The sequence below is a fragment of the Lissotriton vulgaris genome, chromosome 4_1, assembly GCF_964263255.1.
Source record: "Lissotriton vulgaris chromosome 4_1, aLisVul1.2, whole genome shotgun sequence".
Lineage (NCBI taxonomy): Eukaryota > Metazoa > Chordata > Amphibia > Caudata > Salamandridae > Lissotriton > Lissotriton vulgaris.
The window spans coordinates 1,556,515,226-1,556,530,408 of record NC_141691.1 but is presented as its reverse complement, the minus strand read 5'-3'; the positions used below and the strand labels follow the sequence as shown (position 1 = coordinate 1,556,530,408).

The 15,183-nt window shown below is 45.0% G+C and overlaps 1 protein-coding gene across 2 annotated transcripts in view; it reads right to left on the bottom strand.

Moving 5' to 3' along the window:
* NKAIN3 (sodium/potassium transporting ATPase interacting 3) overlaps positions 1 to 14,390 on the bottom strand; it is a 2,330,126-nt gene extending 2,315,736 nt beyond the window's left edge. Inside the window, exon 1 of one of the 2 annotated variants that reach the window (XM_086965797.1) lies at positions 13,240 to 14,390. In XM_086965797.1, coding sequence (XP_086821923.1) covers positions 13,240 to 13,293 — 54 coding nt within the window. In that variant the 5' untranslated portion in view covers positions 13,294 to 14,390. The remainder of the gene's footprint in view (positions 1 to 13,239) is intronic. The other variant, XM_086965798.1, reaches the window with a different exon arrangement.
* Between the last annotated feature and the right edge of the window lie 793 nt (positions 14,391 to 15,183).

The following is a 15,183-nucleotide window of genomic DNA, read 5'->3' as shown; positions in this document are numbered from 1 at the left end:
ATGGCTGAGAAACTACAATTGTTGAGAAATTAGAGAAGGTATAAAATTCAAACTTAAGAGGACAGGGTAAGAAAGGTGTAACAGAATATAACAGTGTAAATATAAAATAATGAATTCCAAGAAAAAAACCTGATAAAGAGCACGGTAAGATATATGAAAGGGAAGAAAGAAAGCATCCATTGAGGAATTGAACTTGAAAGGAAGGACAAAGTAGAAAGAACAGGGAAACAAATAAAAATAGCAAGAAAACAAAAATAGACCGTAAGACAATTTACAAAGATAAGGTAAGGCATAATGCACGATGAAATAACCAAGAGGATATGGGGGTGAGAAACTGGCAAAGAATGAGGGGAAACATGCTAGCACTAGTATATGGCAGATGAGGAACATAAAGTGAGGTCAGGAGAGGAAATATAAGGCACAAAATGCCCCACATATGGTGACAGATATTGTGGAACTGCACACCTATATGCCTGTGCTCCATGACACTGATGTCTGGCCCATCAGGATTCTTAGATCCTGTAACTTGTGCAAATCATCCTGGCATGGATATGAGGCTGGTGAACTCCACTATGAATTGTTACTGTATTTGTTTCCCGGGAAACTGCATGTCACATGTGAATTGCAGTGACATGTGGCAACTTCCTTTGGATCCTAACCACAAGTTAGCACCTGAAGTGTGGACGTCAGTGGTGTAAAAATAAGGTAACTCCAGTGCTCTAAGTGGGCCAGGGCCTCCCAGGGCTCTGGCAAGTCAACAAAACTGAGCCCCTGTGAGGCCCTCTACTTCTATCATTCACCAACTGAAAAAAAACTGTCTTCATGTCTGTCACATGCTAGTGCTGCAACTCGGTGTAACCAGATGTCCCTTTTGTAACACAGGTGGGTACTGTTGTTTATCATTGGTGTTCCAGAGACCAAAACATTATTTCATTTCAGTTGAATAACTAACTTATTGACACCTACATTTAAACTTGCCCTGTCGTTTGTTTTATTTCTTTTTTTGCCCTGGATCAAGGTGCCTTATAAACTGTAAAATAAAAAAATATTGTGTTGGTTTTGACTATACTTTTTCCAGTGAAACCCCATTTATGAGTTAGACGAGCATATGATAATATTTCACATCAATTAGTCTCAAACCACATTTGTTTTAGAGCCCTGCCATCTTTTCTTTTTCATTTCACTTACAGTACTGGGTATCTCTGTAATTCCTTGGGAAACTGCAGTGGTCAATCAACAAAATTACAGTTCTTATGGAATATGCATATGTTGTGCAATCAATCAGTCTGGGATATTTTACAGTACAGTAGCAGCTCATCTGAGCGTCGCCCCACTGCTTTTAAGCAGTGCAAGTAAAGGAAACATAAAATTATAATAACTTTGAGTTATTATAATTTTATGCTTCCATGCTGCTTTGTGGGTGGGCAAGCGGGCTGCTCTGCTCTCAGAGAAGGGCAAGGGAGGAGTGGTTTACCCACTCCTGAGAGCACATTACTGTTTGGCCGGCCCTCGGGAACCAGCCAAATAGCCATGCACACTTTCCCTGTTCTCCACGCAGGCTGCATTACATGGAGAACATGCCCAGGCCCATATTCCCTGGCTGAGCGTCAAACCAAGATGATAAAACCAATCACAATGCTGCATTGCAGTGTTGTGATTGGTCAGGGGGAGCCTGTCCTGGAATCTGACAGAGGAGAGCAGGAGCAGAGACGCGGGACCCAGCGGCAAGATGTTTTTCTATTTTTTTTTTTACATTGCCTCCCCAACCTTGCGCCCCTCATACCTGCCCGCCACCCACGAGCCGTGAGGGCTGCCACTGATATTTTAGTATACCTAACACCCAATAACATCATCTCGGCAGACCATTCTATGTTGAGACAACTGCCTTTATCATATTTCAAACAACAAAAACACATTAAAAATGACTCTTGAGAAAATAACTTCTGAGAACGAGATAACTAACTACTAATGAGATACGAACAAAGAGAAAGGCGAGAAAAAGCACATGACATAAAATAACACATCCCAATTTGAGTGCATGGTAATTGAGAATGATTGGAAAAAATACTTAACTTGTTGCTCAAGGTCTTTAAAATAGGGATGCCTAAAAAACAATGCTTTAGGATGGGAAACATCACTTACAACGCAACTTTTACAACGACATACCATTACAACGCTACTTTTACATCGCAAAAACTTTTACAACGAATGTTTTTACAACGCAGGTACCTTTACAACGCATACCATTACAACGTACGTATTGGTAAGTATATAATTATATTTTAAATGTTATATGTTTGGGGTAAAGGGGGTATTTTTAGGGTTCAGGGTCAGTTTTGGGTTTTTGGGTAAAGGGATATTTTTGGGGTTCAGGGTCAGTTTTTAGTTTTTGGGTAAAGGGGTATTTTTGGGGTTCAGGGTCAGTTTTTAGTTTTTGGGTAAAGGGGTATTTTTGGGGTTCAGGGTCAGTTTTTAGTTTTTGGGTAAAGGGGTATTTTTGGGGTTTAGGGTCAGTTTTTAGTTTTTGGGTAAAGGGGTATTTTTGGGGTTTAGGGTCAGTTTTTAGTTTTTGGGTAAAGGGGTATTTTTAGGGTTCAGGGTCAGTTTTTAGTTTTTGGGTAAAGGGGTATTTTTGGGGTTCAGGGTCAGTTTTGGGTTTTGGGGGTACAGGGGTACAGGGTAAAAATAAATTAAAATTAAATTTAAATTAAATTACACTAAATTATATTTTTTTAAATTAATTTAAGATTATAAAATTAATATATATTTACCAATACTTACGTTGTAATGGTATGCGTTGTAAAGGTACCTGCGTTGTAAAAACATTCGTTGTAAATACATGCGTTGTAAAAGTTTTTGCGTTGTAAAAAATGCGTTGTAAAAGCATGCGTTGTAATAACATGCGTTGTATCAACATAGATCCCTTTAGGATCATTCTTCCCTATAGTTCAATAGACAAGATTAGAAAGTTTAAGAACTCAACATCTAATAGGTGCCCAATTAAGAGGGCAGACATAATACACATACGTGCACTCTGCCTTAAATTGGAGAAACACTTGAAGAATGGGGGGCAAATATTTGCTAACATATTTACAGGCGCTTGTGCTATATGACTCCGACCAGGAGAAGGATGCAATATCAGACCGTTATTTTCAAATAATTAGCATCACCAGAATCTGTAAACCTTGGAGATATAAATCTGCAACAAATGTGAATGACTGAATAAGTTGAATAAATAAGATAAGGCAAAATACTTTAGTAGGAACACTTAGGTCAATCACGCTGGGGGATTGATTATACCATGCCTTATTTTTGCATTGCAAATGTGGTACTAATTAAAACAAATCAAATAACCCTTCATGTGAGTGGGAAGATCATATGTTCATGTATATCACCGAGATACAGATGACATTTGACTTTCAAATATTTAGTTCATTTCGCGACATGCATAAGAATGCATTAAACAAGACTATATAATAAATGTACACAAATCAGAAGTGGTTATGCTGAAATGTCCGCAATTTCGAATCTTGTACAAATGTTTTAGGAATTCAATGCAACAATCAAGCAACGAAGTGAGGTTTGGTGTTCCCTTGCTATGAGCACCCTGCCACCTGGGGTACAAAGGCCAGAACAGGAGATTCTCTGTTCGGCTGACAATAATTCAAGGACAACACAGAGGCACTCCGAGAAGTCCACAGCAATATAAGTCTGTTCAATAAAGTAGTAAGGCTAGGTTGTAATTGAACTCTGTGTGATTTACTTAATCAACAATACCGCACATTTTTTGTATCAATTCTGGATATCCACATACAGACAGGCAGCCGACACGTGTTTCGTCACAGAGATTTTCTCAAGGCTGAAATAAGTGATGAAATGAAAAGCTGCAGTATAGTGCCTCATCAAAAGAATCAGGAAAAAACGGTGTGTAATGTATGGGCAATCAGTGGAAAAGTTGTGAGCTTCCAATAAGCCTGTCAGTAATGGCACCACACACACATAAAGAGAAAAAGTACTACATTGGGCCTTGATAAGCCTAAGCGTGAGCAGAACACCCCTCCAGGAATCTAGCAGGGAAAGATTCCTGGATGGATGTGCTGCTCGCGCTTAGGCATATTTTTTCCAGATTCTTTCAGTGAACATAGAGCCTTCTTTTGCATTGAAAATATTTAGTCCTGTTAGTGGCTGTCAACATCGCAACCGTTGGTGGCAACAGTCCTTTGGTCTCCTTGAAATAGGCCAGTGGCAGCTCCTCCGCTAAGGCGGAGGAGCGTCGTCCCCTCTGCTTTTCGCAGTGTAAAAAAGGAAAAATTAAATTATCATAACTAGACTTTGTTAGCATTTTATTTGTTCCTGCTGTAGTGTCTTGGTGGGTGGATCTGCTCTGTTGACATAGCAGGGGAAGAGTGGTTTGCACTCCCTAGGGGCATATGAATATTTGGTGGGCGGTCTCGAACCAGCCAAACACTCATGCTCACTTTCCTTGTTCTACACCCAGGCTGCATTACAGCTTGGGTGGAGAACATGCTCAGGCTCCCATTTCCTGGATGAGTGCTGAACCACGGCGCTCAGACCAATCACAACGCTGCATTGCAGCGTTGTGATTGGCTATGGGAAGCCTGGGAGCCCTGGCGCTTCCTGCTTCTTTTTTGCAAAGGAGAAGCCAGAAAGAGTACGGAGTGAACAGAGGACAGGCGGGGACGGCCAGCCGGCAGGTAAGTGAATTTCTTTTCTTTTCTTTTATCTCCTCCTCCCTCCCCGCCCCACTGCTGCTTCCCGGGTGCAGCTGCCACTGGAATAGGGCCCTTCAGACTACTCAAAATCAGGGTAATTTGAGAGGAAACCACCAAAAACGAAGTCATGGACTAATAGTGTCGAGTAAATAGAACCAATCATCAAAAGATGTATGTTCTATGAAGAAAGCAGCAGGAGTTGGGTCGCTTTCTGTTCATCTCTTGGCCCACTATACAGGTTCCTTGAGGGATAGTGGGTTTGCCCTGTTAAATCTAAGCCACCCACCATTCACTAGCTTTATAAATGCTGACAATATACACCCTTAAGCACCGACATAAAAACCTTCTCCAAGCCACCTATTTCAGCCAATAGTTGCGGGTAGGACTCACCACCATTCATTTTTAGGAGCCGGCACTTATTGTTCTTCATCAAGCTTTGACACAGAGCACAAGTGAGAATAATACGGAAACGGAAAAGAAGGAGGAATAGAAACAAAAAAATAGTGACAAACGGAAAAAGAAGGGATGAGATAAAGGTGCAGTTATTGTCTGGTGGTTGATGAAAGGGGTATAAGGTAAAATCCAGACTAGGCAGCCTTGGTGTCGGGCACACTGGCCTTATATAGTGCTGGCTGCGGGCTTCTGATCAAAACCTTATGCCCCAACACTTGTTATTTTACAAACTAGGCACTGGGCTAGCCATAACCCTTCTTTCCTCCCACACCCTTAGAGGAGAGTGCAGTGGGCGGCACAAAAATATTACTTTGGTGCCCTCAGCAGCTGTGTTCCTTGTAGAGCCCCTACTCCCAGCAGCGATAACCTACTCTTACTCCTTCACAGGCCCTCTGTGGTCAGCGTGGAGTCCATGAGGCAATCCACATGTAAACATAAAGTAAATGTAAGAAGCATTATTTTTGCTTCCGAATTTATAGCACCACACATGCTCAACAATGTCTGACTCGGGGTCGCCCTTTCCACCTTGGATGCTGTTCAGGTGTTTGGTTTTGATTCAGGGCCCTAGAAGGTACAACCAGGAGGAGGCGGCCCCCAAAGCATCCCCTGAAGGGCGTTTGATTAACTCGTGCTCATGGGCGTAGGAAGTGTGGGGGACGCGGGGGACGTATCCCCCCCAGATTTTCTAGTGGGGGGGACACGGGGGACAAGGGTGGGGGGATGAGGGGACGAAATAACTTGTCCTCTCTCTCCTATTAGTTGCTGGGCCATTGACACGTAAAAATCACTAGTGCTTTGACGTGCCAATGGCCCTGTACTTAACCTGTGTGACTTTACCTTTTGTGTGCTGCAAAGCTCCAGGAATCATTCCACACCTCGTTCTCGCTACCCCGGCTGCCTGCAGTCTGCACTTCAGGACAAAGGGAGAGAAGTCGTTTGTTTATTGCTGTCTGCATCCTGCCCTTCCCCAGCACCGACTTGACCTTATTCACACTACCTACGCAATTCAGTCACTCAAAGGCTACTGTTCTGCTTAAATGTTTATTTTAAGCAGTTGAAACTCACCTGACCCTGGAACATTAAAACAAATTAGCATTAGTCGTAGTCTAAGCACGCATCTGGGTTACGTTGTGACAGAGGATATTACCACTAAACAAATGGGGCATTACAAAGTATGCAGACACCAAGAAGGTAAGTTTTGAGAAGAAGCCTTTTGCTTATTACTATGATTAATATGAAAATGGAAGAAACGGAGTGCAAAGGAATAATGTTAAATTATTTATTTGTATGCACATCTGTGGGATAGGTTGTTGAGTTGGAAAAATAGTTCACTTTAAGTATCCTGATAGCAAGCAATGTGATTTTGTCCAACGGAAAAAAAGCAGAAAGTCGAAGTCATCTCTTGTTTGAAAGTCGTCTTTTAGTTAACATTAATAAAATACCAATTCCACAAATGTAATAATTCATAGCAGTAATTTCATGACTTCAAGGGTCCGACTGAAATATAAGGATACACATCTATTTTTTGTACATACCTGCTGAGTTAAAGCATATCAGAGTGCATTGATGTGGCAAAATCAACTTTCCATATTGGTATTTCAAACTTCCTCAATAAAACTAGTCCCATTAATGACCTTCCAGAGCCCACAATAAGCTACGCACCACATCTATATGAACAGGCCAAGCCAGCATTCACTTAGTGCAAGTATTTTCAGGTGCTACCCCAGTCGTCACTGCCATGATTACATAAAACTCTCTTAGCATACATTACCTATACATGTGAGGCATCACAACATACCCAGATAGTTTTAATATCAATTTGCCATGAACTAAAAACATGATTAAAATGTGAAAAATGTAAATTCCACATTCATAATTGTAGACAATCGAATGATTCCAGCCTTTTGAGTAGTTGATAGAGCATCAGAATTATCCTACAACTAATCAATGAGCCGCTTTTAGGAGGCGTTCCTGCGCCGGAACACCCCCCTCCGGAGCCAGAACGCCTCCTTCTGACGCAGGGCTTTACAACGTGACGCATCTCCCAGATGCATCACGTTGTAAATATCCCGCACCATGGCGCATCTTTTCCACCGACGCTGCGTCACAAAAGTGCAACAGCAACAGCAGCGTAAAAGAGGCGCAAGGTGCTTGTAAATCTGCCCCTGAGTGTTTACATCACCTTTTTATAATATGTGGTATTTACCCTGATATTTGTTGCATGCTTTAGTGAAGGGACTGCAATTAAATACTGGGAATGTTCGCATGCATTATTGGAGGGACTGCAATATAAAGTTGGATTTTATACCTGGATAAAGTTTTATACTTTTTAATATGTGGCATCTCACTAGACTTTTTTTCATAGATAATAATAACAGCCTTTTTTGGCTGTATATGAATTCTAAAAGTAGGTTTTATAACTAAAATTAGGATTCATATTTAGTCGCTATATGTGCTTAAAACACCTAAAAGTAACAATATAGGTTTCAAAATTGGGCTTTTTACTCAATAGCAGGCCTTTTAGTGATTCCATATAGCAGTTATATGTGTGCTTATAATACCAATAAGTAACACCTAAAACCAGTCCAAAATGTTTAACACAGTTTTGGAAACATGAGCCCATTTGATTGGTCTATTTTTCGTTTGGCGCCCATAAGGAGTAAGGAAGTTCTCGATAGGCTGTCAGCAGGCCTTGCAAGGTAAACGCAAGTGTATTTAATTCGCCAGTGCAAGCCGAGACGCCACACAGAGGTGCGGTAGCAGCATATTTCTTTGAGGAAAGGGAGGTAAGAGGCTAAGTTAGAGTGGGTGACTCTGTTTAAGGGTAATGAGACATAGATAACGAGTATGCTCGAGTACCATATGAGCGTTTAGCCAGGAGGTGCTCAGTATTACGGCAAGAAGCTTGTTGGTTCTGGCAAATACGAGGCAGTTTGCATAACTATACGCAAACATTGGTAAAAATTACTTTTGGAGCTAGTTAGTCTCAGTATTTTTATTTGGGGGTTAATGACATATGCAGGTAAATGAGTTGTTTAGTACCACGACGGGAAGCTTGTTGGTTCTGGAAAGTATGATGCATCTTGCACAATTATACGAAAATACTCACAACAATTTGCTGTTGGAGTGAGTATGCCCAGCAAACTCTACTCTCAAACAGGCCACCTAACTCCAGTGGTCATTTATCATCTCTTCAAACAGCCAGTCCAATCCATTTACCTCTGACAAATCAAGGCAGGGCACTAGAGGGCTGAATTGTGGCTTGCAGACAAGAAATTCTTATAACTTCTTGTCTGTACATTTTAGAATAAATTCAACAATACCACATTGTTGCATTTATCATTAACATTCTTCTGAGTCCTTTAATCCTAGTTGTATGGCTTTCCTTTCTCCAGTTATGAATTAATAACCTCTTGCAATGTTAATCTATGGGCAGAGGATCTGCAATGGAAAAATTAACTGGCCAATTTCTCCAATACCAGGGCCTGTATAAGGATCCGCCTTATACCTACAGGACCCCCACCCCTAGAATACATAGGAAAGACTTTAGGGGTTTTGATTATATCAAAATATTGCAGATCCTCACTTCACAGTGCTCCGAGTACAAAAGCTGATTTTGGGAAGCACTATACTACAATGTAGGCAGTGAAATGTGCAATTTCACTAAACCCAGGGCATATAACACTCATTTTACAAGGGCCTTCCTTGTAGATACCTGACCTCTAACCCCTAGGTCACCTAGGGGAACCCCTGGGGATACCTAATATGCCCCAACATTGTAGTTTATCAATTTGTAAGTGCCCTAAACCCAAAAGTCAAGATTGGGCACAATTTGCATTTTAAAAGCAGTCCTCCAACACGGGTCTGCTTTTAAACTAACCTCAGGCTACAGCAGTGCACAATTGCAAGAGCAGGAAGGGGTGCTGGCCTCTAAACCACTATGCCCTAATATATACTAGGGACTTAAAGGTAGTTTCAATACCCATGCCCTATTATGTAATAGGAGAGGTCATGTCAATCATGGAGGTACCCTAACCCATAGTGCACCCTAGTGTATGTAGGTGTTTTTACTGTATTTGTAAGTGTCTCTTTCAACATAGCACTAGCCCTGGGCCTGGTTAGTCAGAGGCCAGGGTCAGTCAGAGTCAGGTACCACCAGTACCAGTCAGCAAAAAGTTGGGGAGTGCCCAGGGCACAGATGGCTTTGCAACACTAGAGAAGTACAAATCCATATTTTAAAACATAACACCATGGTTGGGGGTTCTCTTTAATAATCAGAATGGATTTCCATCCTAATGAACCCATTTTCAAACTTTAGGATAATGAAAGACTGGGTAAAAATCATAACGTTCTAATCTATACCTTGCAGTTTTCATGCAGCTCTTTGATGAAGGGTAATAGCTCACTGTTCAGTGTTAGGATTTTAACTTATGAACTGCAAATAGCAAAAGAATCTCTCTGACAAAAGCAGTAACTTACTGACCTATTTACATTATATGTATTTTGTGATCTGCGTGGTACACGATCTTTGTAGCGGGCATATTACCCCACTGTGGCTACCTTACCATGAGTCAAAACTTCCAGTACTCAGACCTCTGATCTCTCTCAATAAAGATCATTAATTACCGAAGTTATCTTCACATTTTTATTGTTGCCTGAAAATTTCTGGAGACCAGGAATGCAGCAGCAGGTACTTTTCAAGCCATAATGCACTTGCAACCATGACGCCCTCACCCGAAGTCAGCATCCTTTTTTGCTTGGTGCATCAAGATGCAAGATTCATATACATTTTTTTAACATTTGGTCTGATTACTATGTGAATGTAAACAACAATAAAGCATACATGCAAACTGTGACTACATGCCTGCTTTTCTCAATATTTCACTTCAAAACGATGCAAATGTATTTGTTTAATGGGTGGTGATTTGTATAGGGTCAATGGAAAATCCACAAGGTTGTCCCTGTCCCCCCCAGAATTTTAGTGTCTCCTACTCCCCTGCTCGTGCTATTGTTCTGCTTAAAGGAAAATACCATAAAAACAACAATCTAGCATGAATCATATGGGAAACATGTGCGTTAATATTGGCGTAGAAGTAATGACGTTAGTATTACTTCTTTTCGTTATTAGTATTGTTTTTATTCTAAGTGTTGTTATTTTGCCTTATTATGAACACCTGAGTGCCTTGTCAAGAGTGGACGTGCTCCAGTACAACGGGTCTCAAAAGAAATAATAGAACAAGTGAGGCCCGTGTGTTTCTCTCCAAAGAAACTCTCTAAGAGTGGCCGGGAGGCAGGGGTGTGCCCGTGGTCTCCACTCAGGGGCTATTCTGCCGAGGTGCCACCTTGCTCTGCGTTGGAGGGGCGGAGGCTGCTCTCGTGCCACCATGGCTCAAGGAGGGCGTGGCCTGCTGCCTCCTGTCCTGGAGCACACCTGCCTGGACGGCAGCGGCATTCAACACAGGGCACCTCGGCTGGCAGCGCCCCGCTGGCACCACCCAGGGGCATTGGAGAGGACCAGCAGCTTCTGTTTGTTTACAGCAAAGAGAACATTTACATCGATCGCAGCCGGCCATGCTGCAAGCCGGGAGCGAGGGCCCTGGCCTGCAGACAGCAGTGCGCGGACCCAGCGTGACCCTGTAAGGGACCTTCCAGATATATGGACCCCGCCGAGCTCTGCTGAAACAAGCAGGGTCAGGGGTGCAGCGAAGTGCGTGTAAGTACACTTAGAAACGCGCGCCCACTTCGAACATGTCGTAGTTCACTGTTTCACGGCCGAAGCGCGCGGAGGGATGCTTTCAGGAAGCATTAGCCCTTGACAGCCCACTGGAGCACACAGCTGCACAGGCCTCGCTGTGATAGACGCTGCACCCAATGAAAAGCATCACACGCCGAGATTACATCTCTCTGAAAGATGGGCAGTCAGTTCAATTGTGCTTATACCCTGCGCCTCAGCAGGTGTTGTGAGAAGTAGTGTTCCTTGTGCTAAATTATAATAAACCAGTTATGCAGCGGTTTCTCCTGAAATTATTCGCAGCGCGTGGACAGCTGGACTTCTAGTGCTACTGGTCGACAAGAAAACACCGCCTAGAACCCAATGACAACAATAGACAGCGACAAAAATAATGTCATTAGAGACCCGTTCCAACCTAAAAATCTAATCAATGTGTTACCCAGAGCCAGACTGACAGATTAAGATGAAGACTCGGCCAATGAGACCGCGTCTCCTGCCCTGACAGTCTTGCACCGGTTGCCCCTGAGAAGTCGGGTTTAATGGAAGATTCGGTGCTTTCGCTCACGGCGCATTCCCATGAGTGGCTTGGCCTTGTCCCACTAAACACCAGCCCTTCAGGTAAATCAGCCAATCCGTTTATGATCTTATGGACCAGGTTCATTTATATGTACAGTGTCTTTTGTAGAACTGCTATGTGATCTCAACAGATTATTAAAGAGAAACCTTGGGAGACAATTCCACCATACATTCTACTGAACCATCAAATTTCCACATGCAGCATTTAACTGCTACATCCAGCATTGAACAAGTCACGTCCAGTTAGAAAAGGTAAAATCAATAAAAGGCCACATGGCCCATCCCTTCTTTGACTTGAACCAACCTTGAATGCAATGCGCTGGCTCAACACTATGGAATGGATGAATTCCAAAGAGCTCTGCCTCTGCAAGTCCATGGTTCCTGGACCGTTACATGAATGAAGCTCTATAAAGTTCAGACAAGGACTCCACAGAAGGCTTCCCCCTGCATCAAAGCACTCAGCGGCCACCCCAACAGGAGCGCCAGCAGGAATACTCGAGGTCCACCCAAAGAAAACATAAAACTAACCCTCCAAACTGGTTAAACTCTCTGCGCTATCCCTCAATTCCTTCGACACTAAGTAATTCCCACTTCCTCATCTCCCTGAAATGTGTAGAAGCAGTATTGTAAGACTGAGATGAGAGTAAAATGGACTTTCAAACAAGACTTTCGTGAAACGTCTCTGATACACATATGTTGCCCGTTTTACCTCCACATGAAAGACACTTGTTTCTAGGGTAATTTCAAGTCCAAAGAACTTTAACATATTGTACAGAGATCTCCCTAGCAAACTGAATAAACGCCTTTAATTACTTCAAAATATAGCGGAGAACTAGTAATATGGGAGTAGTCAGTAAGAGCATAAAGTCTGGTGGCTGCAGGAGAGTCAGGCTGATTGGAAGATTCTGTGTTTACTCATCAAGGCTTCTACCTTTGTATATTCTGTTCTGTCCCACGATTCACCATTCAAGCCCATACTTCCCTCTTCACACCAGCCACACTTGTGTGTTTTAATACTTGCTATGCACAGTGGGTTTAATAGGAACGCCTTGTCTGCTCCACCAGTAGTAATCATATAGATGATATACTCACTGAAGCAATTGTCCCACACATACTACACACCTCGCACCCTCGGCCAGCCTGCCAGATGTGTGGCCGAAACACATTTAATGTCAGGGGTTAAATGTCGAATATTCAGTCAATGCCTTGCCCAACAGGTGCATTCCATGCAGCGCCATTTATTTGCACAAATAATCCTCGCAAAACTGCGGGTTCCATTTCAGGACATGTATTTGAACTTTGCTGTCCAATTGGCTCTGTAAGTGGACCCTTGGGGCTTCCTTGGACCACCACAAAGTCTGCCTGCTCTTACCCTGCGTGTGCTCTTTCAAAGCCCTTGTTTTTTCAGTTTTCTTAGCACTCATCTAAGCACTTTACGATAAAAAAAAAACACAACGTGCACGTGGGCGCTGCGTGACAGGATGTTAATATGCCAATTGCACCAACAACAGCATTACCATAGCCAATGCAGCGGCTGCAGCAGAAGCCCGACATACACTTGGGTGCTGGGTCACCCACCACCACCCACCGCTTTCATATACATCATGAATGCAGTCACTCTGTGCCTAGGAATCCCCGCATGTGCATGGCACCCACGGGGCTCCGGTCCCATGGCTGCCAAGTCCCAGGCTGCCCTTCAGAGGAGGCTCCAGGAGCCGGTGGAAGTACTGAAAGGAAGGTACTCACCAGCTGCAGAGTGCACAGGAAGATCAGCGTGCAGCGCCCACTGCAACAACCCATTGCAAAACCAGGGCAGGGCGCGAGGCAGGTGCAAAGAGCGGCGCCCGTGAGGAGGAAGGAGGAAGAGGAGGGCTGCTCCGGCACGCGACAGAATGCGCCGACCGAGGGAAGAAGGTAGGAGGGTTCCCCGGCAAACCGCAAACTAGCTATGCCAAGCTCGGAGGAGCGCGCCCGACTGGAGAGTCAAGGGCTTCCCCGGCCACCAAAACTCCACAGCCACAGAGGAAGTGTCACCAGCAGGAGAGACAGGTGCTCCTCGGCCACCTAAAGTCCCCAGAGTGTCACCAGTGCTCCACGGCCACTAACAAATCCACAGCCCCAGAGTGTCACCAGCAGGATCAGAGACAGATGCTCCACGGCTACCTAAAGTCCCCAGAGTGTCACCAGTGCTCCACGCCCACGAAAAACTCCACAGTCCCACAGGGAGAGTCACCGGCAGGAGAGACAGGTGCTCCACGGCCACCACAAACTCCACAGCCCAGAGTGTCACCAGCAGGAGAGACAGGTGCTCCACGGCCACCAAAAAATCCACAGCCTCAGAGTGTCACCAGCAGGAGCAGAGACAGGTGTTCCACGACCACCAACAACTTCACAGTCCCACAGGGAGTGTCACCAGTAGGAGAGACAAGTGCTCCACGGCCATCAAAAATTCTACAGCTCCAGAGTGTCACCAGCAAGAGCAGAGATAGGTGCTTAACGGCCACCAAATACTCCACAGCCCCAGAGGGAATGTCACCAGCAGGAGAGACAAGTGCTCCACGGCCACCAAAAATTCCACAGCCCCAGAGAGAGTGTCACCAGCAGGAGCAGAGAAAGGGGCTACACGGCCACCAACAACTCCACAGTCACAGAGGGAGTGTCACCAGCAGGAGAGACAGGGGCTTTCCCAGTCCAGACCAGAGAATACCGGGCTGTCACTTGGATAAAGAATCCCCCGGGCTCGGATCAGCTACAAGACGGAGGTCGAGGCTCCCTGAAGCTTTTGTAAGCGGACGGACGTCTCTGTTTATTCTCCAGCCCCTGCTCCTTCCTCGCTGCCTTCAGCATGCCAAGCATCACAAAGGGGCGCACAGAGCCATCGTGCGCAGCGCCGAGCCGTCCCCGCGGTGGGCTGCAGCGGCGCTCCTTTCAGCGGTCCACAGTGGGCTCTTCCCCCGGCCGGTCAGATGAACGCGCCTCTCCCATCCGCAGCGCCTCCTGCGCCCTGCCCGAGCGGGATGTGCAGGACCAGAGCCGGCGGTATCCCGAGCGCGTCGCCCAGATGCAGAGATGCTGTGGGGTGCAGAGATGCTGTGGGGTCCGGGGATGCTGCTCTGCTGAACCCCCTTCCGGCCACTCCTCTCCGGCAGCCCCCGAGAACAAATGCACAGTTACTGTCAGGATACTTGGGGTTTCTGGAAGCCCTTCCACTCCTCCTGAGCACCCCCAGCCGGCCCGGCGCTGCACACGCTGCAGCACCGTGTATGTGTGTGTGGTCTGTGGTGCCTCGCGCCCTCTAAGCAGCAGCTCGAGGTGCTTCCGTTAACCTCATGCTTCACAGATCCTGGAATTTACACGCAGCGCCCATTAGCCACAACGCAGAAAAGTGCCTTTATTTTATTTAAGTGGTGTGCTGAATACCCTACCGGGAAATGTAAACCCCGAAGAGTGTTAGCCGCACCTACGCCTTGTATGATTCCCGTGTGGTGGGTGTGTCAGCCAGAGGAAAAAAAGACCCGCAGAGTTACTATTGTCACAGATTCATATCGACGCTTTACGACGAGAGCGTGGTGAAAAGTGTCAACGAACGTGGTGTATAAACCAGCACACCGCCATTCAAAACCCTCTCGGAGCCTCCCAGGTCTGGGGGACCTCAGCAGGCAGGCACCCCTAGCCAGAGGTGCCGGTGTG